Here is a 25,257-nt window from a genome sequence, read left to right on the forward strand (position 1 = left end):
AGAAAATGTGTGATATTCGATAAGTCGTTCAGCACTTGCAAAAAAATTATGCCTCGTTTGATGTAAATTTTAATGAAGAAAATTGCATATCAGGTATGGAAACCTAGACAAGGTCAGCCTACATGGGAAATTTATAATGCTAAAAAAATTGGTTTGTGGTAAGGTCAATGGCAGCGGAAGTTGGGGGGACATTTGGGGACATTAGAATTGTAGGGATGGAGGAGAATTATACTCTAAGAAACCCGGTAACGAAGTTATTACCAGGCGGAGCATCTATGCGAGTCTACTGGATGGTAATTTATTTATTATTGAGTGGTAGGTATTTTGTTACCAAACCGATAATAACCCCGGTCGCGAAATTAGAAAATGTTACGAGTTGGTAACTAATTTTCTACCACTCAAGTACGAGTCATACAGACACTCCGCCTGGTAATAACTTAGTGACCGGGTTTCGTAGAGTGTAGGATTTATTAAGGTTGACAACATATATATGATTTTTCTGAATTTCTGACAGGAAATTATAGACACTTCTCCTTCCGAGTGTACCTAGGAAAGGGTTAAATTAATTATCAGATTTACCAATCGCGTGTGTGTAGCAAATAAGATTATGTGTATATGCATAAGCATATGTATTGGCGACAATGTGGGATATCATGCAAAATAATGGATTCAAATCATTCACCAAGGGCAGCAACTTGCAAGTTATAAATTAAAATTATGCAAATTTAATTCAGGAAATTTAATTCTGTTTTTGATTATAAGATTATGAGTTTGCATAGACATTGGAATAAATATGCACTTAACCACTTCGCCCCTATAACGACTATGTGGCGTATTTGACCTTTACACCGAATACGACCATGTGGCGTAAGTTCCCTTGGCACCGGAATACGACGATGTGTCGTATTGACCCTTGACAACGGATACGACTATGTAGCGTATTTTCCGTTCACACCGGCCTACGACTATGTGTCGTATCCGGAAAAAAATTAGGTCATTGCCTCTCCAAGCAAAGCAAAGCAAGAGTTATGAGTCAACAACCCGCCCTTTAGACGGGAAGATAAATTGTCTCTTAGGAAATAATATTAGAAATGGATGCAAAATAAATTAATAGCCTAGTGGCTATATCTAGCCAAGACGCCGAGTTGTGAAAACTGTTTTTTGCAAGGAAATTTCGACACCGATTTATTTCAACAACGCTTTACGATAAGATTAGAGAAATTGTTTTGCTCGCATGTAGCACAAATGGGCGTTTTGGGCGAGAAAACTAAAAGTTTGATGAATTGCATCATTGCATGGATTTAATTATATACCACAAATAATCTTGCCGGTAGGGTAAACTACGTCAAAATTAATGATTACGTACCGGGTGCCGCTGAAATATCTTTTGGGCGGGAAAATTAAAAATTGAGAGATTGCCAGGAATTAGTAGAATTTAATTTTTCCGCTTAAAATTGATTTCTATTCACCAGATGCGCCATAGTCTATGTTCGAGCAATTTCCTCTCACGGGATAATTATTCATTGTCATTGCTGTCTATTTAAAGTCATTGTAAGGATTTTTGGTTTTCCCGCCCAAAATCGGCTCCTAAGGCGCTTTATGCGCTATAATCAATATTTGCGAGTTTACGTACTATTATGCAAGTATTACTCCATGGTTGTTTAACTTTTCATGCAATTACAATCATTTTTAAAATTCGGCGTGTTGGCTATTTTCGGCTATAAACATTGGTGGTTCGCCACAACTCAAAAATGCAAACTACAACTCAAAATACCTTCTTGAAAGGTTATTCATACCAATTTTCACAAAAAAGTGTCCAGAATAATTCCGGTGGGGACACCATTTTTTAATTCATGGCCCAGGAATTAACGTCATGCAGTAGATAAAAATTTCGGGGTCAAGGGAGGTAAAAATTCGCGGTTACTAGGGGTGAAAGGTATGAAAAAACTCGTCTCCTAGGGTTGAAGTGGTTAATTAAATATTAATCTCATATTTACACACATTTCAGATAGGTCACTTTTCGCGAAAATAGTAAAAGGCAACAAAGGCTTATTTTTCAATATTCTTTAAGAGAAAAATCACGAGAATGCCCGTTTCAGATATGGTGTTATCACACATTGTGAAGCGTATGCGCTCCAGAGACGCGAAGAAACCGTGCTGTGCATGTACCCATTTTATGTAGGTATTATTTCGCAATTTGCGAAACAAAGATATAAAAAATTTCTAACTATTCTTATTTATGTGTGTATTGCGTACGTAGATTAATCCGTATGTATTTATCACAATTGACGGTTAATATTTATTTTCAGTTTATGTACTAATGAGGTTAAATACTTGTGGAACAAATTACGAATTTTTGTTTTCAGATTAAATTTTAATTTAAATCAATTTTATTTTATGAATGATTTATGTATGTACATCAACTTAATACAGAATAGTCTAAATAAATTCGAGTACAAGGTTTCTCATCACTCCAAAAATATTTAACACCTTTTCCATAATACACAAGGCGCAATAATTCATCCCAATTTCTATAATCCCCACTACCCCACAAATTCCACAACATATCACCCAAATCCGCAAAATTGTAGTAAACTTGGAAACAAAATCCAGTCTCTCTAACGCTCCTAATTTCGGTTTCGTCCAATTTGCATAATAAGGAAATAACTTTTTCGGCCTAGTCTTAGCAAACCAGGCCTCCCACCAATGATAAATTCCCGACGTTAGCAGAAATTTGACCCTTTTTAAGACAAAATTCCCTCTAGGAGTAGGATCAATTTCGATTGTATTCCACTCCAGTAGAAAATCCTTATCCGCCCCTGACATAAATACGGTTCCGTCTTTGTTATCATTTAAGAATGGGATTATATCTCTAATATTTTCACGTTCATCCAAATACACAGATCTTCCACAATTAGATAAATTCGAGTATATATCGAACGGCCATTTATAATGCAAACCCTTCCAGATCCTTTTCATTCCAAGGTCCCCCTCGCTGGCGAGGAGTGCTTCGGCTAATCGTTTATATCCCAACAACCGAGGAAGGTTACCACCATAAGAAGCCGCAAGTTTGATATCAATATACGATTCTAAATCATAAATAGATCTGAATGGTGTCCCGTTAGAATACGATTCAAAATAAGTTTCCACGTGGGCTGGTACCGGAAAGTAAAACTGAAATCCTTTTTGGTCAAAAAGGTCGTAAATGTGGTCCCAAGTCAGACTTGGCTTGAACGGGAGGATAACTTCCGTGGTGAAGATGTCTTTATAGTACGACGTTAACACAATACTGGAGAAGATCCATACCCAAAAAAGGTGTCGGATAATTTTAGATGGAAAACCTTTCTTGATACGTTCTGTCAAAGAAATTTCCAGAAGGACGGAAAAAGTAAGGATGACTATGTCCATATCTACCGAACGATGCTTCGGCACAGTAGTAATCAACGTAAATACAAGTACAATTGTAATAATAGAGAGCCAAACGTATGTATGAAACGGATCGGTAAAAACTTGGTAAGAATTCTCTTTCTTAATCCCATAACAAGATAAGAAAGAGTACGACTTACTGCCGACCAGGATAATTTGGTGACTAGTGATGTAATATTGTTTTCGATCCAGGCCAAAATATTGGTAGACATCTTTGTTATACACTTTTAACGGGGGTGTTACATTGAACAGGGTTTCAGAGAGGATTGTATACGCGATAAAGTCTTGAAATGATTCAGATTTATTTGAAATCTTAATCCAATCAGGGGGTTTTAAGAAATACGTGTTTTGCATATCGATGAATGCCTTTGTATACGTGTAGTTCCCCAAATAGTCGAGATGCAACCATTTGCTATAAGTCCAATAAAACTTGTTAAACAGAGAGGCAACAGTGTCTGGAAAATCTGGGACGACATTGAACCTTCGTTTGTTGGTCGGTAATATTGATTTAAATGGTAAAATTGTAAAACTTCAGTGACCAGATAAAAATCATAACTTCCCAGGAGATTAATCGGCCATGAAAACAAATACCTGTGGATTACTTCTATATCATGACGCACCTTGATGGAAGAGGTTATCCAAATTATTTGTATATCGTAAGAAGATTTTATTCGAGAAAATAGTGGAATCTCAAATAAATCTTGAAATAAGGGAGGAATTTTAAAACCACGATTAGCTTTGACATCGTTGAAAACATACGTCCAACAAAACTTGTGGGGCTGCATTCGCCGCGTGCATGCCGTAGCTTTACGTCTCCTGGGTATTCTAAGGAGTCAAAATTTGACTTATATATCAGCAAAGGGTGTAAGGTAATGATTTTGACGGGTGAAGTTGTGGTGAATATTAAGGTCAAGGTACAATGGGAAAACATATCGTGAACTGAGTTAAAAATGTGCGACTTTATATTGCTAAATTCCATAGAACTTGATAAATGCAGAGATATGAGGAAATACTTGTAGGTTGACATGTCGAAATTAAGAGGAAACTAGAAAATTTACTTAGCAAACCAGAGATTCAAAAATATTTCAATATAATGGACATTTTAAATTCCTTTATTTCTACCCGATGTAAAAGTCTTGATGACAGGATTGCTTATCTATGTATCTACATAAGTTTTAAAACATTCTGGATTAACATTATTCAATTTGTTAGATACAACAGGAAAATAAGTGACATTTGAGAATAGAATACAATACTTGAGTGTGATCGAGTGACACCGTTAAATTGTTTGAGAGGGAAGTTATAGACAAACGGTGGTCACGTACGCAAAACTTCCAAGTCGGCATATGTAATGATTGACAATAATGTTACGCAATAAATATCATTATAGCTGTAAATATTACTTGACCCACGACGCGTCGGTGGTCAAATTTTCAATAATACATACTTCCACATATGTGTGTTCAATCATAGTTATGATTGAAAATTTGTAACATCCAGGGAAAAAATGAAGAGTAAATAAATACACCCATGGTTTTTTACCCGTTTTATTTTCTTGTGACAGGAGAATTTATTTGTTAACATATTTTCATTAGTTTTACTAGTCTTACTTAAATTTTAATTTACATACATAAACCTTAATTTAAGAAACGAAATATATTTTCACCTTCCCATCACCTCTCGATTTTTTTAGAAGCCCGAAAATTATCAAAGTCGTAAATCCTGTTATTTTATTTATATTAAATAAATATAATTTCTAGCAATACATTCTCATAATTATTTCTACGTACGTATGGCAATACGATCGTAAAACTAAGGATGGAGGCTTCCCAATGCGTGCTCTCAAATTTCAACGAAAAAAGCATCAATCTCTCCCAAATTGGATTACTGTTTATCGATTATTATTAAAAATTCTGAGAGGTTACCTGACAGGTAAAATAAATTTTCGTGAACACAAATTTTTATATCATCCTGGTCTTTTTATTTTGTAACGGTTTCGCTATTGTTGGCAATGATGAAATTATTTAAGTAATATATGGCCAAATAAAAATTATCCTGCTTTTGCGACTAATAATAATGGACAAACAATAGGATGAAATTTAAAAATCTCACGATCCCCCATTGCTTACGTTCATCGAAGATATTTGTATCCGTGGAGGAGAAAACGTGGATGGACAAATTCATCAGTATAGAAAAAATTGCTGTGAATTTTCTCCTCTTCGGATGCAAATATCTTCCCATTTGGAGATCACGTGATGTAATTTAACTTAATTTGCAGTAGATTCGTGCTAGTTTTTGTCAAAATCGGAAAACGTACGCTGGCAGATTTCCCTTTTTAGGGGATAAATTTGTCATCCAATTGGTCACCAGATCACCACAAGCTTCTCGTCAAATTTTGCATTAGGCTGGTCGCGTTGGCAGCAGAGTCTCCCTCGACCGGGGCGACAGCGGCGAGTTGAGACTTCATCATGGCGTACGACACGATTATGCTGAGGATCTAAGGTAATGAGTGACGAAATATTTAGTATGGCCATTAATAAAATAAGTAAACGGTACATAAAGAAGTAGCTTTGGTCTCGCTTCACCCCGTGTCTATTTCGGACTCCGAAATAGGTTAACAATATCTATCGTAAAAAATGTTTAGAACCCACCGATCCAACGGTTGACCAGGTCACGGTGATTATTCCGAACGAACCAATTCCCACGGTTTGATAGTTGACCTCGTGCAGAAAGACGCGAAGTTTCTTGTCAGGAATGCGAGAATAGTTTTCCTCCTTACAAATCCACGATCGAACGAATCGAAACTGCGGGCAGAGAACACGTGGAAAGTTAGAAAAGTGATCATACATACGTATAACCCCAATAACACATATAATAGCAATAACACGAGTAAATAAACCGTTACAACGAATGTAACCAATAGGTGAAAGTAGTATCTCATCCGTCAACCTCAACACCATATTGTGTTTGGCGTTCAAAATCAGTTAAAATTTAAATGCCTAATGTGTTTTCAACAATTCTGACAAATGTATTAAATTTAACTGTTAATGACCATTCTGTGACCTTTTGTGACCTATAAGGTCAAAATAGAAGTCACCATTGAATTCAGGGTTAACTTTCAGTTCAAAGAAGTTTGACATTTAAATGGCATTTCATGACCTTTTGACCTTGAAGGGTGTGACCTATAGTGTCCATCTTCGAATTCGTCTTAGCCTTTGACGTTAGGAGTTTAACTTCAAAATTAAGTCTTTTCGTTCAAAAGTTATCGGACCAAGGGACGGAGAGACGGACGGACGGACATAAAGATCTTATAAAATGCTTTTACCCCTTAATAAGCAGAATAAATCCGCAATGACAGTAAAAGGAATTAAATAGCTCTCATGCTACGCTAATAAATTGTGATGGATTAGTGTGCAAAACTCACCCGTTGATTCGCCGCAGCCGCAATGCAGAGGGACGGATACCAGTAACTGCAGTAAAACGTGTAGCGCATCCGCATGAAGATGTTAGCGTCTCCGTTCCCCACTTCAAACACGTTGGTCGCATAAAAGGGCAGATTTCCCGCGATAAAAGCGCCATTGATTAGAGCCATCGCGTAGTTAATTTTATTCGTGATGGCCTTGAGCCACCAGTAGTGCTCCAAAACCTGGGAATTAATAAGTACAAAAAATTAATGTAATCTTTTCTATGTAAACGGTAATATTGATAATGTTTCACATGTTGAAATCCGGATGCGGAAAGAAATTACTGCAAGAAACTGTTAATTTTGTTCGGTAATTTAAGAAATGCATGAATTTAAGAACTGAAAAAATTATTTGGTAATCAAGTGTAGAATTGCTACAATTATGTAAATGTGGTACGATGCATTTCTTGCACCTTGCACCAATTCTTGCATTCCCACTATTCCCACAATTTCTTGCATTTCTTGCACCTTCCATACTCAAAATTTCTTGCATTTCGTACATTCCCACCATTTCTTGCACTTTCCGCAACCTTAATTCTAGCATTTCCTGCACCTCGCATTATCCTAATTTCTTCCACCTCGTAGATATTTCTCTCAATTTGGTGCAGTAAATTACGTACAAAAAATATAAAAACGAGACGCCCCACTGACCTCATTTGGATCCAGCGGATTCGGACTGCTCAGCGTGGTCCGGCGCATGTCTGCCGCGAAGCTGTCGACCAGATTGCTGAACATGAGGACCGTCATGGTGAAGAGGACGTCGGAAAAGGCGTTGAACAGCTTTTCCAGCAAACTGCCCGTGATGGCGAGCAGCCCGAAGCAGATGGGGCAGAGGTCGGTGATGGGTCGCACGCCCAGCGCCCAGGCCGCGTCCTCCATCCAGTAATCCCAAAAACCATACCAGCTCCATCCGTGGTCCAGAAAAGTTTCCAGAATTTGGAGGACCAAAGTTCCCAAACAGCCGATGCAGATGATGGCCGAAATTCGACGAGCCTTAAGAAGAAAGTTGCATTTCATTAAGGTTGGTTGCGGGTTTTGAATTTAATTTTTTGTCTTTGTCCATGTATTTAAGTGGCGATTTAGAAACATATTCATGTACAAGCGTTTTTTCATAAAAACGAAGATTTTGTGGCATCCAAAAACCGATAATTTTAGTTTTGAAAAGTTTTCAGGTTATAATTTTGGTTTAAAGCATATTTAATTGAAAATGGATAAAAAATGATGGGAAAAAATTAAATATTTTGTTTAGTACAAGAAACAAAACAGAAATATAGCTTAATTTTGCAAACCTAAAAATTATCGATTTTTATGTAGATATATGCACTAAAATTACAATTTTATAAGAGATGAACATGTTTCAAATTACCATTTGAATACCTGGAAAAAGGGAAAGTTGCGACGCAAAAACTTAAATTCAAAATCCGCATACAATGGACCCTTAACCCAGAAATAGGATGATCGAGTTTTGAATGAAGAAAATTTTTTTGAACAGGTTTCATAAATTTGTCTTACCTTTCGAGAATTCCTGTAATTCCGGTAGTACTTGTGGTTGTTGACTTGAAGGTCGTGAAACACGTCGGTGACCTTGTGCGCCTGGAAGCCAAACCAGATAAAGAGGACGGCCAGGAAGGTCGTATCGAAAAAGTAGTACGCCACTTGGAAATACAGATCGGGATTCTGAATCGGGTCCATTTTGGACATTTTCAACACCCGGCAGATGAAGTACACTGTCGTGCAGGCGTAAAGGGCTCGCTGTAGGAACTGGGAATTAACAGAGGGTGAACTTATTTAGAAAACTGGTAATAAATCATTATGATCGGAGAACATATGACTCTGAAGACGTGGTAATAACTGACATTATTAATGTTATGGTTAAAAAAATTTGTTAGTCAGAATTTAAACTGCTAATTTAACCAGTTTGGAAGAAAGTTTTTATGTACCAAACTTTTAACAGAGGGTGACACAATTAGGAATTTATGGATTGGTCAGAATTATTTAATAAGCGATCGGCTAAATTACTAGAAAATGGACAATTTTACCAAGATTTCTAAAATCAGAAACGTATTTTTTGATTTACTACTGATGTAGCATGCCTAAAATCGTGGGTACGTAAGAATGCGTCAATTCACTCGGTAACTTGTAAATTCTGATGTTTTGTTAAATTATAGAACAAATTTTTACAAAATACGCCCTTTAATTGAACAAGATTACAAAATTTTTGAGCAAATTTTGCGTCGAAATGTGTGTAAAATTTGAAGTAGTAATGGTTCGTAACTTTATGGAGTTTACAAACCAACACCGGAATCGCTTCATTAAAATCTAACAAGTTTTACAAGAGATCAAACATTTGTAAATTAAAATTTGCTTTCGGTGAAATTTTGTGTGCACATTTGTAAAATTTTTGAAAAGTTTGTAACTTTAGAAAATTTAGAGACGGCAATTATTAAAATAAAAAGTGATACTCACAATCTGCCTTCGTTTCTTCTTCATTTTATAGAGTCCAGTGTTCCTGTCCCATGAATAGCGGAACGGGGTGAGCAGCGTGTAGTAGGAAAAATCAAAGAAGATTTTCCAATATTGCGCCGCCTGGTTTTCGAACGGCGCCGAGTCGACGTCCTTATCCTTAAACTTATCATTTAAGGTGAATAGTCGGTCCACTGTGGAAATGAAAAATATGAAGAACGTGAGACTTAAATAAATATTTATTTAGCTATAATATTGTACCCCACATCATTGATGTATGTACGTCCGTACACCCTTCTGTATGTGGTATTAAAATCGGATTACAAAACTGCACTATTAAAAATAATGTTCTTCGGAAAAATAAATGCACTCTAAATTCTAACGTAAGTAAACTATGCAAAATTTAGAGAAAACTTTCATCTTTATCAAGCTAACGTTTCTATTGATTAGCCTACTTAATTTAGAATACACATTCGATATATTTTATAAAAGGTTAACTATATTTTTAAGAGTGTGGTATTGATGCCATATATTCACTGATAATACCATGTGGTAATAGCTGTATTTTGATGTCAAAATTTTACAATACATATTTGTGGCAAATTTTCAAGTAATAATTTTCTAACCTAATTTGTACGCAAAATTGTGTACCAACATGTACGAAATTAAATATCAAAAAATCAATTTCGATTTCTATCAGTGTTTAATTAAGGTTTAAATGAAACTGAAAATTTTGAAATATGTAAATTATGAATACCAAATTACATACCTTGTAGATTATGCGCATCCCCAAAGGAGACGACTTGCGCCTCAAATCGGGTCGGTTTCCCCGAATCGGATTTCCCGTCGCGAAACATCTTGGACACCGACTGGACAGGAAAGCTTGACCTTTAAACGTGTATATCCAACTTGAGGGTAATCTCACCTAAAATTTTTAGTATTTACTGCCAAAACGGATATTTAATCTTTAACGCGAAGGTGATTATACTGCTTTTCAACTGCAAGGTGAACTAATTAATGCAGGTAATTACACCTTTCAAGAACTTTCTTTGGCTCATTAGCCATAAATATTTGCTATTTGATGCTATGCAGGCATCTAGACCTTCCTAAATACAGATACACTCTTAAAATTGTGTTTCCCTTTCGAAAAGTAAATGCAGTCTGAATTATAAAGTATGTAAGTTAGGTAACTATGTATGTATGTATGTAAATATAGGAAATTCAAAGTAAAGTTTATGCTGGATTTAGAAAAGCTTGCTTAATACCGAATTCCGGGTGTGTGTAAATATTTGGTTTTTCAAAAGAGGAACATTATTTTTAAGAGTGCTTAACCAACCCAACCAAACATGTCCACCCTTAGAAATCCGTTAATGAAATTATGTACATGTACAAAGCGGTATATGTACCAAAGTAGTACTGACAAGTCTTGTACACTCTTAAAAATAATGTTCCCCATTTTGAAAAGTACACGCATACATACATACACTCAAAATAAGGTAGTAATGAATCATTACCATGCTGAATCACTATGTGTCTCTACCACGTCGGTTACGATTTGTCGTAGAAATGGTAATAATAAGTTCAGGGAAATTCAAATTTAATACATAATGGTATTCACTTCTTAAAATTTGGTGATGAATTTGAATTTCTTTTAACTTATTTATAATAATCATTTCTACGACAAATCGTAACCGACGTGGTAGAGACACACAGTCATTCGGCATGGTAATGATGCATTGCTGCCTTATTTTGAGTGTACATACATAAATGCACTCTGAATTCTAATAAGTTATGCAAAATCCAAATTAAAATATTGTACTCTTTATCAAGTTAAAGTTATTCCGGAGTTCGCATACCTAGTGTACATACATGGGTAATTTGGAATCTATGTAGATTTTAAGGAGTGTAGCATTATTTTTAAGAGTGTCTATGGACAAGTATCAACCTAAGAAAATAGTAATGTAGTCACACACTTTTTTTGTATATGCATCTAAACTCTCCTTAAACAATCGTTAATTCGATGGGGGTAATTATCTAGCTCGTTGTGCATCAAGGTGGACGCGGAAGGTTTTGTGGTATAAATTATTTCGGGATAATGTGGACTGGAGGAAATGGTTGATTTGATGTATGTATTTTTAACGTGATTGTTTAACCCTACATTCTGACGTCTAATAGTTTCATCAATAAGTAAATTGTGTCAAGACTCTGGGTTCCGTGCTTAAGCTAAACCATTGAAAATGTAGGTGTATGTATGTATATAAGTAATTGGCTACTCGGACAACGGTGAATGTGACTTGAAAAAATCATTTAAACGTTCCTTTCTGGGAATATTTTTTGATTAACAATGGAACCTTTTTTCAAGCTACACCGGGATCGATTAGCGAGTTATGTCAACAAATCAAGCCAAAAATTAGGAGTCACATGACACTTATCTTTCCGTTGAATGGCCCCTTTGAAGAAAAATATTGGCGGTTAAGTTCAAGTTTTGAGCAAATTTTCTCTTGCGTTTTCCTCCACGGGGCGAAAACCAAGGCGCTCGTGTGAACTTTGACCTTTAATATTTTTCTTCAAAGGGGCCATTCAACGGAAAGATGATTGTCACGTGACTCCTAATTTTTGGCTTGATTTTTTGACATAGCTCGCTAGTCGATCCCGGTGTAGCTTGAAAAAAGGTTCCATTGTAAGTATCAAAATTACTAATCACTTCCACAATTACAAATATATGTAATTTTCTTAAGATTAGAAGAATACTGCAGAAAGCGATGTAAATATAGACATGTTGCCTTGAGGAGAAAATTCCACATTCTAAATTCAAAATTCGCAAATTTCGCAAATAACGAAATACGTAGGTAATTTAAATTATGTATTCACTAATTGCCGTGAGTTTTATCAGTATTCATGAAAATAGCGAAGTGCATAAATGTGCAAGAATTTCACAAAGAGTGCTATAAATAAAGAAGGACATGAATCGTTCGGAATTTAATTGCGATTATTGAGTATTTCTTGGAGTTAAGAATTCATACTTTATTAGGACAGAAAGCTACGGGCATTAAGAATGAAAACAAATCGTACGTTTTCATTGTCTTATTTTTGCAATTTGGTAGATTTACAAGCAATGTATGTAGTTCTTCCTATGAGTTCATATCTGTAGTCCTATGCATTTATTAGTTAATTTTGTGTTTTGACTTTGCGCATAAATATTTCAAAATCTGTTGAGTTATGTGCTCATCAGATTTTTAAAACTAATCCTTAAGGATGTATGTATGTACAGTGGGTTCTCAAAAGTATTGGTGGTCCATTTTCCGCTCGGTACCATGTACTATATTTTTGCCAAGGGACAGCCCTAGATTAATTCTTCAAGCATTTTTTAAGGCCAAACTAATTGCCTAGAAAATACTTCAAGCAGAATTTGAAAATCTGTCCCCGTTCGGGGGAAATTGAGAAAAGAGTGCCAAAAAATCATAAAAAATTGTTGCAAAAGTATTGGTGGTGCCATATTTTTTTAAATCTGCAGACCACGCACATCTGAATTCTTAGTCTCATCATTCGTATTAGACTTTTTTATACCACTATGGTAGAAATCTATTAAAAACGATCGAAATAGGTGAGTTAAGCATCGCTGAGAAAAATTTATCACCAGCATGCATGAAAGATGTCCTGGACCTCAAAATTATGACCTTCTGACCTCACTTAAGCTTGGGAAAACTCAGAATGTCTTTAAACGGTACAAGACAACTGGTACAGTGATCAGCAATACAAGAAAATACCGTCCAAGAGCCGCAGAACAACACCTAGGTAGAAAAATGACCTATAACGGTAACGACAATCGTCTTGCAAGGGTCTCAGATGTCACAAAAATAAGTAACGAATTACACATTGTAAAGATTCGATGCGGTAATAAAGAAACTAAGGTTCCCCACTTTATTTGACGGCATGCACCCCACCCAATCACTGAATCTGGTCCCGATATAGATGATATTAAATTCCGAACAGGCTAGGGAGCAAAACATAACGGATTATCTCTATCAATATCACCATTTACTTTCGAGCAGTCGATTCTATGTTGTTTAACTGATTGTTTCTGATGATTCCAATGTCCACTGATTCCAAAAAATAGAATTTGCCTTTATCGGATACCAGGATCTTGTCGTAATCATATTCGCTCATGGTGCGTGATTTTTTGACCATTGATATATTTTAAATACATTCTTCTTCCTATGCATAAATTGATATATCGGCTTCCTTCAATCAAAATTTGTTTCACGTAGCCTCCCACACTGAAAAGGGACACTCACGACCTGTCGTTTGAGTCCAGGGTACCCACTATGTTTTTTAGAATCTACTGGGACCCAAGATGAAGGATTCATTCATATTTCCGTGTAAAACTCATATTTGGCGTCGTGCCGTGGCGCCAAATTCGCTGAATTTGAATGTTTTTATTTTTGAAGCCGCCATAACTTTTGAAATCCTGGACGGATTTTAAAAATTTTTGGCAAAAATCATGACAAGGAGTTCAACTTTCGTATTCCATGCAATTTTTCCCAAAATTATAGTTTTTAACTTTTCGCAAAATTTCGTAATTTTCTTTCAAATGGAGGTTCGTCGAAAAAATGCTAAAAATATCTCAAAAATTAGAAATTTTTTATTTTTATTTTTTTCTCAAAAATGTCGACTTTTGTGATCATTTTAAGCATAAAATTTTGAAAATCCGACATAAACTGCAAAAGTTATGGGGGTTTGAAATTGGTCGAAAATGCAAATTTTTAAGTTTGGCGCCACGCCTTGGCGCCAAATATGAGTTTTACACGGAAATATGAATGAATCCTTCATCTGGGGTCCTAGTAGATTCTAAAAAACATAGTGGGTACCCTGGACTCAAACGACAGGTCGTGAGTGTCCCTTGTGAGTCAACTATTAAATTTTGTCATCCAGTATTATCTGGATTTTTTTTGTGACCACTGAGACCCAAGCCATACGGTTGTCGTTACCATAATGGGTCATTTTTCTGCCTATGTGTGATGCGGTGGCCCTTGGACGGTATTTTCTTGCTTTGCTGATCACCGTACCAGTTGTCTTGTACCGTTTAAAGACATTCTGAGTTTTCCCAAGCTTAAGTGAGGTCAGAAGGTCATAGTTTTGAGGTCCAGGACATCGTTCATGGATGCTAGTGATAAATTTTTGCTCAGCGATGCTCAACTCACCTATTTCGAACGTTTTTAATAGATTTCTACCATAGTGGTATAAAAAAGTCGAATGATGAGACTAAGAATTCAGATGTGCGTGGCCTGCTGATTAAAAAAAATATGGCACCACCAATACTTTTGCAACAATTTTTCATGATTTTTTTGCACTCTTTTCTCAATTTCCCCCGAACGGGGACAAATTTTCAAATTCTGCTTGAAGTATTTTCTAGGCAATTAGTTTGGCCTCAAAAAGCGCTTGAAGAATTAATCTATGGCTATCCCTTGGCAAACATATAGTACATGGTACCGAGCGGAAAATGGACCACCAATACTTTTGAGAACCCACTGTACGTAGCTATTTATAGATTGTTTTTTTAATCTCTTCTCAGAAGGCAAAACACAAAAGGGTACATATCGTCGCACTCATTCTAAAAAGACGTAAGTGCAGTCAATGTTTAATTTTAAAAAGACGTAAGTGCACTTTTAAAATTATAAATAGTAATTACTTGTTCAAAATTGTCGTGTCAATTGAAATTTGAGTTTATTGGCCCCCCGTTGGCTGGTAACGAAAGAAGATTTAAAATTTAAAAACCACACCCTCCGGGGGTGTGGTTCTTGGCGCCAAACATAAGGTGAATCAAATCCTGACTTTTATTTCTTTTCTCACCGCCATGAGGCAATTACCAAAGATTATTAAAAATTTAAAAACCACACCCTTAGTGGGTGTGGTTCTAGGCGCCTATTTTGCTCTAAATAAAACATAGCATGCAATATATCATTTTTGTCAGCCCGACAATCGATATTCGACGGTACACACAAAATTTTAAAACAAAACTTTCAGGGGGAGTGGTTCTTAAATTCAAAATTGAATTTTGACTTGATTACGCCCCCAAAGTTTCCAAAATTGAACTTTGACTTTGTTACACCTCCAAAATTAAAGTTCTACTTAGTTACACCCCCAAAGTTTCCAAAATTGAATTTTGACTTGGTTACACCCCCAAAGTTTCCAAAATTGAATTTCGACTTGGCAACACTCCAAAATTTTCCAAAATTGAATTTTAGAAACTTTGGAGGTGTAACAAAGTCAAAGTTCAATTTTGGAAACTTTGGGGGCGTAATCAAGTCAAAATTCAATTTTGAATTTAAGAACCACTCCCCCTGAAAGTTTTGTTTTAAAATTTTGTGTGTACCGTCGAATATCGATTGTCGGGCTGACAAAAATGATATATTGCATGCCATGTTTTATTTAGAGCAAAATAGGCGCCGAGAACCACACCCACTAAGGGTGTGGTTTTTAAATTTTTAATAATCTTTGGTAATTGCCTCATGGCGGTGAGAAAAGAAATAAAAGTCAGGATTTGATTCACCTTATGTTTGGCGCCAAGAACCACACCCCCGGAGGGTGTGGTTTTTAATTTTTAAATCTTCTTTTGTTACCAGCCAACGGGGGGCCAATAAACTCAAATTTCAATTGACACGACAATTTTGAACAAGTAATTACTATTTATAATTTTAAAAGTGCACTTACGTCTTTTTACTAGTTTTTTTTGTGCACTTACGTCTTTTTAAAATTAAACATCGACTGCACTTACGTCTTTTTAAAATTAAACATCGAGTGCAGTTACGTCTTTTTAAAGTTAAACATTGACTGCACTTACGTCTTTTTAGAATGAGTGCGACGATATGGATTATTGGTTGTCACATTTAAACTGGGTAAAAAAGTAAAGCAGCCTAAATACCCTAAATATGTACCCTTTCTCATACTCTAAGAAATCTACAAAAACTATAATCATGTATGTATGTAAATATCCGTTGGACTATAATAAACTGGTATTTATAAGTAATATGTACATGTGTAAATGTGTACATTGTAGTAATAAATACTTACTATTTGTTCGGTGTTAAGGTTTCAACACATCAGTAGCAAATTTGTAGGGACCAGTACAATTTTAATACCAGTATGTATAGAAACTTTACTATTGAGAAATCAATACTACCAGATGTTTATGTAAATATGTCTAAAAATCGGGTAATTTTACCCTACTTATATCTGGGGAGCTTTTTTAAAGGGTATCCACTGGACTATTAGTCCACTGGATACCCTGAAACCCAAGTTAATAAACCCAACTGCATTTGTACTTGGGGTCTACCCAACGAACAATGGAACTATTGTTCAAACTAAATTAGGGTTTTCTAGCGAGTTGTATATGTCAGAAAATCAAGTCCAAAATTTGGAATTCTATGGCAATTGTAAATATTTCCGTTGAATGACCATTTCAACAAATGTATTAGGAGGCAATAAAAAACGTTCCAGTGTCTAGGATTAATCTACATATTTATTTAGATATTTAACCCTTTTTGACTAATCCTACATAAATGTAGGGTTGACATTCATTCCGTTTTCTTTTTTTAGGAAGGGTCACCCAAATATGGATCCTTTAAACGTTCGAATTCAGATTATCTAACCCATTCCTGAATTTCATCCAGTTAAGTACACACGCAGAAAAGTGAGCTACTCACATAAACCAGAATTTGTACGAATTTATTGTTCATCCCCTCCAGAAAATTATCCTACTTTAAAAATTGAACAGAACGAATTATTTCACCAAAGAAGTAAATATGGCTTCGTATTTTCACCAATTTGTAAAAAATGTGCGAAGTTACGTGGCAACTTGGGTGTGCGAAAAATGTGAGAATTGTAGCGTTAAGAGAAAATGTTGTGAGGAGGATATGAAAATTGAGGGTGAAAGCGCTCCCCCGACGAAGAAAGCCAATCTTGAAATTCAAATTCACACCGATTCGTGTCAATGTTGCGGAAATGTGGCAGAAATTGAGGGTTCGTTCTGTTCGAAAAACATTTTTTTAACTTATCCTCATTCATTTAAAATTGGATGCAAGTATTCATTCATTATTCATTCATTTACTTCAAATTTATGCCAAATTTAAAACCAATAAAATATAGCTTGAAAAAGTAAAAATTTCTAAGGTGAGGAAGTGCAGTTAAAAGTATTAAACAAGTTCCCTCCGCCACGCAGATAATTTTACTTCGCCTGGGCTGTCTATTGCATGCAAAATATCGACAATAATGTTTCGTCACGTAAGAAAATAGGGATTAGAATTAATTTCTTGGTCCACAGTTAACTTTTGAATTGGTTAATATCCACTGCAGGGTGGTAAGGGTATTAGCAATTATGAAAATTGGTGGTAATTATTAGATAAGGTTCATCCGTCCCAAAATATTCATTAATTATTTGTATAACTAGGTCGATATCGTGCTCGTTGATAAGTCGTATTGCGTATTGATAAATCGACATATTTTAAACCTATAGTATACATTACAATTTTGTAATGTATACTATACGTTTGTTTTAACAAACATTGTTTTTAGATTTGTTGAGTGACTCTTTTAGCAACTTATTTACAACCGATTTTTATTTACAACAGATATTTTGCATGCAGTAGACAGCCCAGGCGAAGTAAAATTATCTGCGTGGCGGAGGGAACTTGTTTAATACTTTTAAGTGCACTTCCCCACCTTAGAAATTTTTACTTTTTCAAGCTATATTTTATTTAATTCTTTTTTATGCCTTTAAATTTTAGAAGCAAACATAGAACATAATCATTATTGCACGCAATTGCATTTACCCCGTTAGGCTTGCGTAATTCGTTCAAATTTAGAGCACACGTTTTAAAAATGTCAGTTGAAAGGTGCCAAGTTTCGATATGCCTAACCCACTTAAATTTGCGTTTCGACTAATGTGTAAACTTAAACCTATTTATAACCATTGGGGACAATTAGCGACTTCAAAAGGGTCTCTCCACATAAATATTTTCCCAATTCCAGTTCATATTCTTCAATTAGTTACGACTAGAAACCGCTGTACGAAATTACAACTCGATTTGATGATGTTGAGAAATCAGTATGGGTGGCCCCAGAGTGTCCCTCCAGATGAAAATTTTTCCAATCTTAATTCATATTCTTCCATTAAGAGCCACTAACAATCTGCATGCCAAATTTCAGCTTTCTATGACAATTTTGAAATCTGGTGCATAGCACCCCACCCACTTACAATGCGATGGTGTGACGTGGTTATCGCCGATATCCACCGTACTAATTTTAAATTGTTCACGCTCAAAAATAAGTGGACCCGTATTTTTTCATTTTGCTGAATGGGGATGTTTATGCCCGTGGAGGAATTTTCAAAAAAAATTTCAGCCAAAATTCGGATTTTTAAAAACGCTGTAAATTTTCGAATTTTAGCCCGATTTAAAAAATTAAACCCAATTTGTGTTCAGAATTATATCCCTGAAAATATAAAAATTCATTTTCAAAAATTTTTTAAATTTAATATTTTCATGCCATTTCTGAGTTTTTAGAAATGAGAAAAACGATAATTTTTTGAAAATTAAAAAATTTTTGAAAATGAAATTTTATATTTTTAGGGAAGTAATTCTGAACACAAATTGTATTCAATTTTTGAAATCGGGTTAAAATTCGAAAAGTTACAGCGTTTTTAAAAATCCGAATTTTGGCTGAAATTTTTTTTGAAAATTCCGCTAAGGGTGTAAACATGCCCATTCAGGAAAACGAAAAAATATGGGTGGGCTTATTTTTGAGCGTGAACAATTTAAAATTAGTCCGGTGGTTATCGGCGATAACCACCTCACACCTCCTCATTGTTAGATGACCCCCACGGGTCAACCATTTGACTGATTTCGCCCACCTTCGAACATATTTCCTAACTTTGTCCAATATGCATATGGTAAAATTGCAAGTCTATCGTGTTCACGGACGGACATGACGGTCCCATAAGCCCGGGTGTGGGCTAAGACTATAAATTACTCCATAGCGAGGGTGTAACTATATAGTTACTATATAGCAACCATCCGGAAATTTTCGTTATAAGGAAAAGTCACTGGTTTCTCAACCAATCGACCCAATTCTTGTTTCCGCTTATAGTAAAGTGGGGGCGATCTTTCATAAATTTAGATACCCAGCTATGTATGTAGGTAGTCTCCTTCATACATAAACTGCGAAACGCAACCATTCATCACCATCAAAATTTTTTTCTGGGAGGTCATATCGAAAAATCCCTAAAGATAGCACTAGATTATGTCCGTAATTGATTTTTTGGTCTCTTTATTTTTTTCTCTAAAACGCACCCCCTTGGCTGTAGGACGCGGTCAAAGTTTTCGAAGGGGGGGGGGTGAATGCATACTAAGGTGTAACTGTAACTATAGTTTTTTTTACCTCACCTTAGAAAAACTACTATTTATTACTTTATTATTTCATTCTTCAATCATGAATATGTTTGTATGAAATGAATGAATAAATATTTATTCAGTACGCACTAATTACAAAATTTTAAAAACAATTATTAACTCATTGTTCATCAATTTGCTGAATAATGAATGAATAATTGATTAAGTCTGTATTAAATTAATATTTATTCAGTACGCACTAATTACAAAATTTTAAAAACAATTATTAACTCATTGTTCATCAATTTGCTGAATAATGAATGAATAATTGATTAAGTCTGTATTAAATTAATATTTATTCAGTACGCACTTATTACCAAATTTTAAAAATAATTATTCACTCATTGTTCATCAATTTGCTGAATAATGAATGAATAATTTATAATTCTGTATTATATTTATTTTATATATTTTTTCAAATGAATGAATGTGAACAGGTACGGTCCCCAACACAGAAGATGACGAAAATGACGACGCCGAATTTGTCAAAAGCCACGAAATCGATGCATCACCTTGTCGCGATGGCCTTCATGACCCCGAGTTTAACGACCGAATCGACTACCTCCGCAAGACGTTTCTAAATCCCATCAGGTTTCCCGCCTTGTACAAATCCGCCAATATTTTTCCTCCGAAAGGAATGTATTTCTTCGGCACTGGAATAAATGAACGGGCCCTGGAAACCATTAAAGAATTCTCGACCGACCTTAGCGAAGAATTGGGGGTCGAACGGGTCCCAATTTTTAGAACTACGCATGTCGACGCGTACAGGAATTGTGAGGGGGCCGAGACTTCCTTCGTGGATAAGGTGTTCGAAGCAGCGGTAAAGTTCACACCGTCGATAATCTTTTTCCCAGAGTTGGACAAGTTTGGGACACCGCATAGCAGTAAGTTTTAAAATTTTTTAAAAATACCGAAAAAAGTGTTAAATTTCCATAGAAATGCTTTGAAGGTTTGTAGCATAAATTAGCCAGTTATTTAATTAGTGTATTGAATACACTGTATTCACTATAATCGAATTAGCAGAGAGATGCGTGCATACGTACATATCTCGCTGCGTTATTTTGCATAGCGTTTGCTAAATTTTCCTAAATTTTAAATTTCAAAATTTTGCTACATTATAAATTTTAAAAATTTTGCTAAATTTTAAGTAGATTACACCCTGAAAAATAATGTCACACTTTTGAAAATTAAATCCACTCTGAATTCTAAATTAAGTAAATTATTCAATGTAAATCCTGAATAAATTTTACTATTGATATTATATTGATTTACTTTACTTAATTTAGAATTAAAAATGCATTTACTTTTCAAAGGGACAGCATCATTTTAAGAGTGTATCTGAAACTAAACATTTTTGCATTGTTTAATTACACTTTTTTTCAGAAGAAGCTTACAAGTCATAGAAAGTAGGGAATGTCCATATATTACGTCATCATTTTAGTGGGTGGGTGGTTTAGGTCTTCCTATCTCCCGATGTTAAAATTCCATATCCCTTACTTATACGTTGACTGAGTGGGTGCTAGAATGGAAAATTTCTGATGACGTAATATATGGATGGCCCCTAGTATGTACGGTGATAAAAAAACTGAAATTTTAATTTTTTATTTATTTTGATTTAGCTCGACGTGACGAAATCGTGGCGAAAATTTGCTATTACATGGACGCCCTCGTCGCTGGGGAAGTCTTCGTCTTCGCCACCGTGGACGCCACGCCGCCCGCCCCCTTCAATCGGCTGAACGGTCCCCCCCGCTTCTCAACAGGGTACCACGTCGCGACAGCCGTTCTAACTTCAGGGGTTCTTGCCTTTCTCAAGACGGAAACGGAAAAATGGAAAATTTCCGAAGAAAATAATTCCCGGGATGAAATTTTAGCCAAAGTTTCCGAAATCCTGTCCAGTTACCCCGATCCCATAAAACATTTCGACTTAACTACACTTTGTCAGGAAATGTATCACACGATAATGCAAGAAGCGCTAAATAGTGCGGGGAAACATGCCTGTGATTGTTGCACGTGTCCCCCGCCCCCGCCCAAATTTCCCTCTTTGCCCCAGTGGGAGGCGGGAATTAAGGCGCACATCAAGCCAACAGAGGCGACTAAGGCAGTTGCAGCAGTGGCGGCACCAGCAGCGCAGCCGCAAACTGAAAAATGGGACGAATTTAAGGTGGAGGAGGATCTAAGTTTAAAAAAAATGGCGGGTTGGCGGGACAAATTCAAATTTTGCGGGGGAATATAATCACCCCGCTAAGGAATAGGGACAAGTTGAGACAACTCGGGTGGCAGGTGGAGCCTGTGCGGGGGATTATTTTTCATGGTCCCGCAGGAACGGGGAAAACGTTGCTGGGGAAAACTTTAGCGGCGGAGTTGAGTCGGCTAGATGACGGGAAAGGGAAGTTTGCCTTCTTTTATCATAAGGGGACGGAGTGTTATTCGAAATACGTGGGGGAAACGGAGGCCAAGTTGAGAGCGATTTTTGCCAATGCAGAGGCGAAAAAGCCGGCGATAATTTTTATGGATGAGATCGATGGGATTTGTAGGGTGCGGGATGAAAGCGGTGAGTTTGTGAAAATTTTTGTCAAACTTGATAGGACCCATTTTAGGTACAAAATTTTTAAAAAGATGGGATTTCAGGATTTTTGTCTGATTTGGCATACTCGCGACTATTTAGCGTACATTTCACAAATTTAAGCTAAAATAAATTTGGCGGAACGGAATTTGCAAAAAGTTAAGATAAAATTTCAAGTTTCTACCATCGCGTATTTCTGAGTATTTAGTATCGCGATGTATTAATTTTTTTGGTCTGGCCGAATCTGTACAAGGTGATTACGTAAATTCCGCAAGGTTTATAAAGTCAGATTCATTAACCAAATTAGTTTCCACCTATGCACAATTTTGAGAAAATTTTGCAAAAATAACTTTGGTATTTAAGTAGAAATTTTGCAAAAGCGTGAAAATAATGTTCCATTTATAGTTTTAAAATTTTTGTAAATTTTTGACCTTTTCCAGCATCCAAATTCTACACCGGCGTAGTGACCACGATCCTCGGTCTGATGGATAACCTTCCCCGCGGGGAAGTTTTCGTCATCGCGGCGACAAATCGTCTTACAAGTCTCGACCCCGCCCTCCGCCGTCCCGGCCGATTCGACAAATGTGTAGAATTCCAAGCACCTAAATTTGCCGGGCGAAAAGCAATCTTGCAAATTCACACGGCCACGTGGGACGCAAAATCCAAAATGGAGGACAATTTTGCAGATGAAATTGCCCAAATGACGGGCGGATACACGGGCGCCGATTTGGAACAAGTTTGCCGCCAAGCGTTCACCTTAGCGATGAGGAGGCATTCTCAAAATGCCCCAGAGGAGAATGTCCCGCCAGTTGATTTTGATGGTTTAATCGTGCAAAAGCAGGATTGGTACGGATCGCTGAAATCGGTCCGGCCAAACGGGACGAATTATTTTGGAAATGCGGTCATTACCGACAAACCGATTCTCGCGGGGGCCGCAGCCGCGCTGAAGGGAAAAGTGGACGAAATTACGAAACGGTTAGCGTATTTTCTTAACAAGTCAGAGCAGAGCGGGAGTTTGGATATGGATTCAAAATCTGGCGGGGTGCTGAATAGTTTCCTAATTTGGGGGAGTGATGCGAAACAGGTTGGTCAAAAATTTGCATATATACATTCACGTAGTCCTTTGGCACCTTCGTAAATTTTGTAAACTCTTCCAAATTTAACAAACCTTTATTATGTAAAATCTTGAGGGAAAATTAGCCCCCAAATTTCTGTAAAATTAGTTATGAAATTATTGTGCAAATCGTATGGATTCAACGAGTTATGAATAACTGCGTGAATTGCCTCACTATAAAAAATGAAAATTCTGAAATATTTTTGAATAGCTTTAATTACCAAAAAAATATAATTTTTAATTTTCCGGTTACCAGTTTTACCATGATTTTCTGAATAAATTATGATTTTTTTATTTATTTTCAGCTTAAAGTAATCGAGCATCTGTTAATTCCCGCCCTCCTTTCTTCGTCCGAATTTAGTTCCGTGGTCGCCGCCAAGTTCGAAATTCCTCCCCTCGGAGTAGGCACGGAGGTCGTAGAACGCCGAATTTCTGCCACGTTTGCTCAAGTCCTTAACCCGGGTGAGGACAAGCTCGGAGTTTTGTACGTTCCCGGGATCGATCACTTGTTAAATACAAGAATTGGCAAGTTTTCGGAAATGAAGGAACACGACCAGATTTTGGACAGTTTTGAAATCCTGCGAGGAGAAAAAGTCCTCCTGCTCGGGACAGCTACCGGTTCGCCGGACCAGATGAGTGACAGGGTCCAGGGCCTGTTTAGAGGTGAGTGATCTTCAAGCTGTTAAAGTTTGAAATTTTGTGCTAAGTGTGATACATTTTGTACATTTTTGTAATATTTTGGTACAAAGTTTTGTGCATTTTGTGGCAAAATTTGTATTCATTTTATAAATTTTGATACAATACTTTGATATATTTTTCCCATGTACGGTGAAATTGCGTAATTTTGCTCATTTTAATAGAGTTTTGATAAGTATTTTTTAATTTAGATTCATTTTGGTAATGTTGTGCATTTTGATACAAAAATTGTTATAGCTACATATTTGCAGTTTGTAACAAAATTTTTATGTTTTTTGTATATTTTTAACAAAAATTATGACATTTTTTGCCACAAAGTTATGATCGATTTTTTATTATTTTGATACACAATTTTGACGAATTTTTGTGCATTTTAATACAAAATTTGTTTCACGTTTTCAGGCCTGTAGAACACTCGACTTTACGAATTCACAGCTCCAAATGCGACCGAGATACGACTCGTATTTTCTCAGATTTCTGCAAAAATTCCGACAACGCCGTTTGAAAAAATTATGACAAAATTAGGCTGCTCTACGGAAGGAGGAAACAAGTTTAAGGCTAGAAAAAATTTGACTTTATACGATTTGCTTGATTTTGAGGGGGAAATTACCCAAATTAGTGCCCAATTTGATCTCAAATCAGATCAAGAGGAGAAAAGTGAAGAATTCTATGTCGCCCTTAACAATGCGACGAACGCCTTTTGTTCATATTTAGATGGGCGAGAAAAATACAAATCTGCTCTTTCCACCATGTACACTTAGATATCTTCTTATCTTCGTAAAATTATTTGATAATAATTATTTATTAACATTAATGTCTTACTATTTAATGATTTCTCAATTCCGAACTAATCCTTTTCAGATTAATTTCAATCGCTATTCAATACATTCTTACAAATAATAAATGTAAATAATGAGTGAATATGTTTTTTCAAAATTTTTGGACGACTGAATATGTATTCTCTTCATAACTCTTCATACAGATATTCGTGAAGGATGAATTAATAATTGTATTCATTAATTATTCTGCGTGTTATGCTTAAATCGAGTAAATAAGGTGAACTTGAAATAAATTGAAGAAAAACTGA

At 36.0% G+C, this 25,257-nt stretch overlaps 2 protein-coding genes across 2 annotated transcripts; one reads left to right on the forward strand and one right to left on the reverse strand.

The window, feature by feature from the left end:
- Nucleotides 1–4,509: 4,509 nt before the first annotated feature.
- On the reverse strand, nt 4,510–10,240 carry LOC118439199. Its single transcript, XM_035860307.1, has 7 exons — nt 10,122–10,240; nt 9,356–9,546; nt 8,402–8,650; nt 7,541–7,882; nt 6,851–7,072; nt 6,078–6,230; nt 4,510–5,923 (listed from the first exon to the last, which is right to left on the reverse strand). The coding sequence occupies exons 1-7, from the start codon at nt 10,207–10,209 to the stop codon at nt 5,798–5,800; spliced, it is 1,371 nt and encodes a 456-aa protein (XP_035716200.1). The 5' UTR covers nt 10,210–10,240; the 3' UTR covers nt 4,510–5,797.
- Nucleotides 10,241–12,993: 2,753 nt separating this feature from the next.
- On the forward strand, nt 12,994–25,249 carry LOC118439136 (tat-binding homolog 7-like). Its single transcript, XM_035860185.1, has 7 exons — nt 12,994–13,090; nt 20,235–20,681; nt 21,417–21,794; nt 21,959–22,348; nt 22,801–23,444; nt 23,780–24,137; nt 24,573–25,249. Exons 1-7 carry the CDS (start codon nt 12,994–12,996, stop codon nt 24,578–24,580), a joined length of 2,322 nt encoding a protein of 773 aa, XP_035716078.1. The 3' UTR covers nt 24,581–25,249.
- The last annotated feature ends 8 nt before the right edge of the window (nt 25,250–25,257 follow it).

Source organism: Folsomia candida, unplaced genomic scaffold (genome assembly GCF_002217175.1).
Source record: "Folsomia candida strain VU population unplaced genomic scaffold, ASM221717v1 Fcan01_Sc031, whole genome shotgun sequence".
Classification (NCBI taxonomy): domain Eukaryota; kingdom Metazoa; phylum Arthropoda; class Collembola; order Entomobryomorpha; family Isotomidae; genus Folsomia; species Folsomia candida.

Excerpts from the sequence above, each read along its gene's own strand:
- LOC118439199 (XM_035860307.1), bottom strand. The coding sequence starts at position 10,209 with ATGTTTCGCGACGGGAAATCCGATTCGGGGAAACCGACCCGATTTGAG. Across the intron at positions 8,651-9,355 it reads AGAAGAAACGAAGGCAGATT|TTCCTACAGCGAGCCCTTTA; the intron begins GTGAGTATCACT and ends GTTAATTCCCAG. Across the intron at positions 7,073-7,540 it reads ATCCGCTGGATCCAAATGAG|GTTTTGGAGCACTACTGGTG; the intron begins GTCAGTGGGGCG and ends ATTAATTCCCAG.
- LOC118439136 (XM_035860185.1), top strand. The coding sequence starts at position 12,994 with ATGCATGAAAGATGTCCTGGACCTCAAAATTATGACCTTCTGACCTCA. Across the intron at positions 13,091-20,234 it reads TAAACGGTACAAGACAACTG|GTACGGTCCCCAACACAGAA; the intron begins GTACAGTGATCA and ends GAATGTGAACAG. Across the intron at positions 20,682-21,416 it reads GTTTGGGACACCGCATAGCA|CTCGACGTGACGAAATCGTG; the intron begins GTAAGTTTTAAA and ends ATTTTGATTTAG.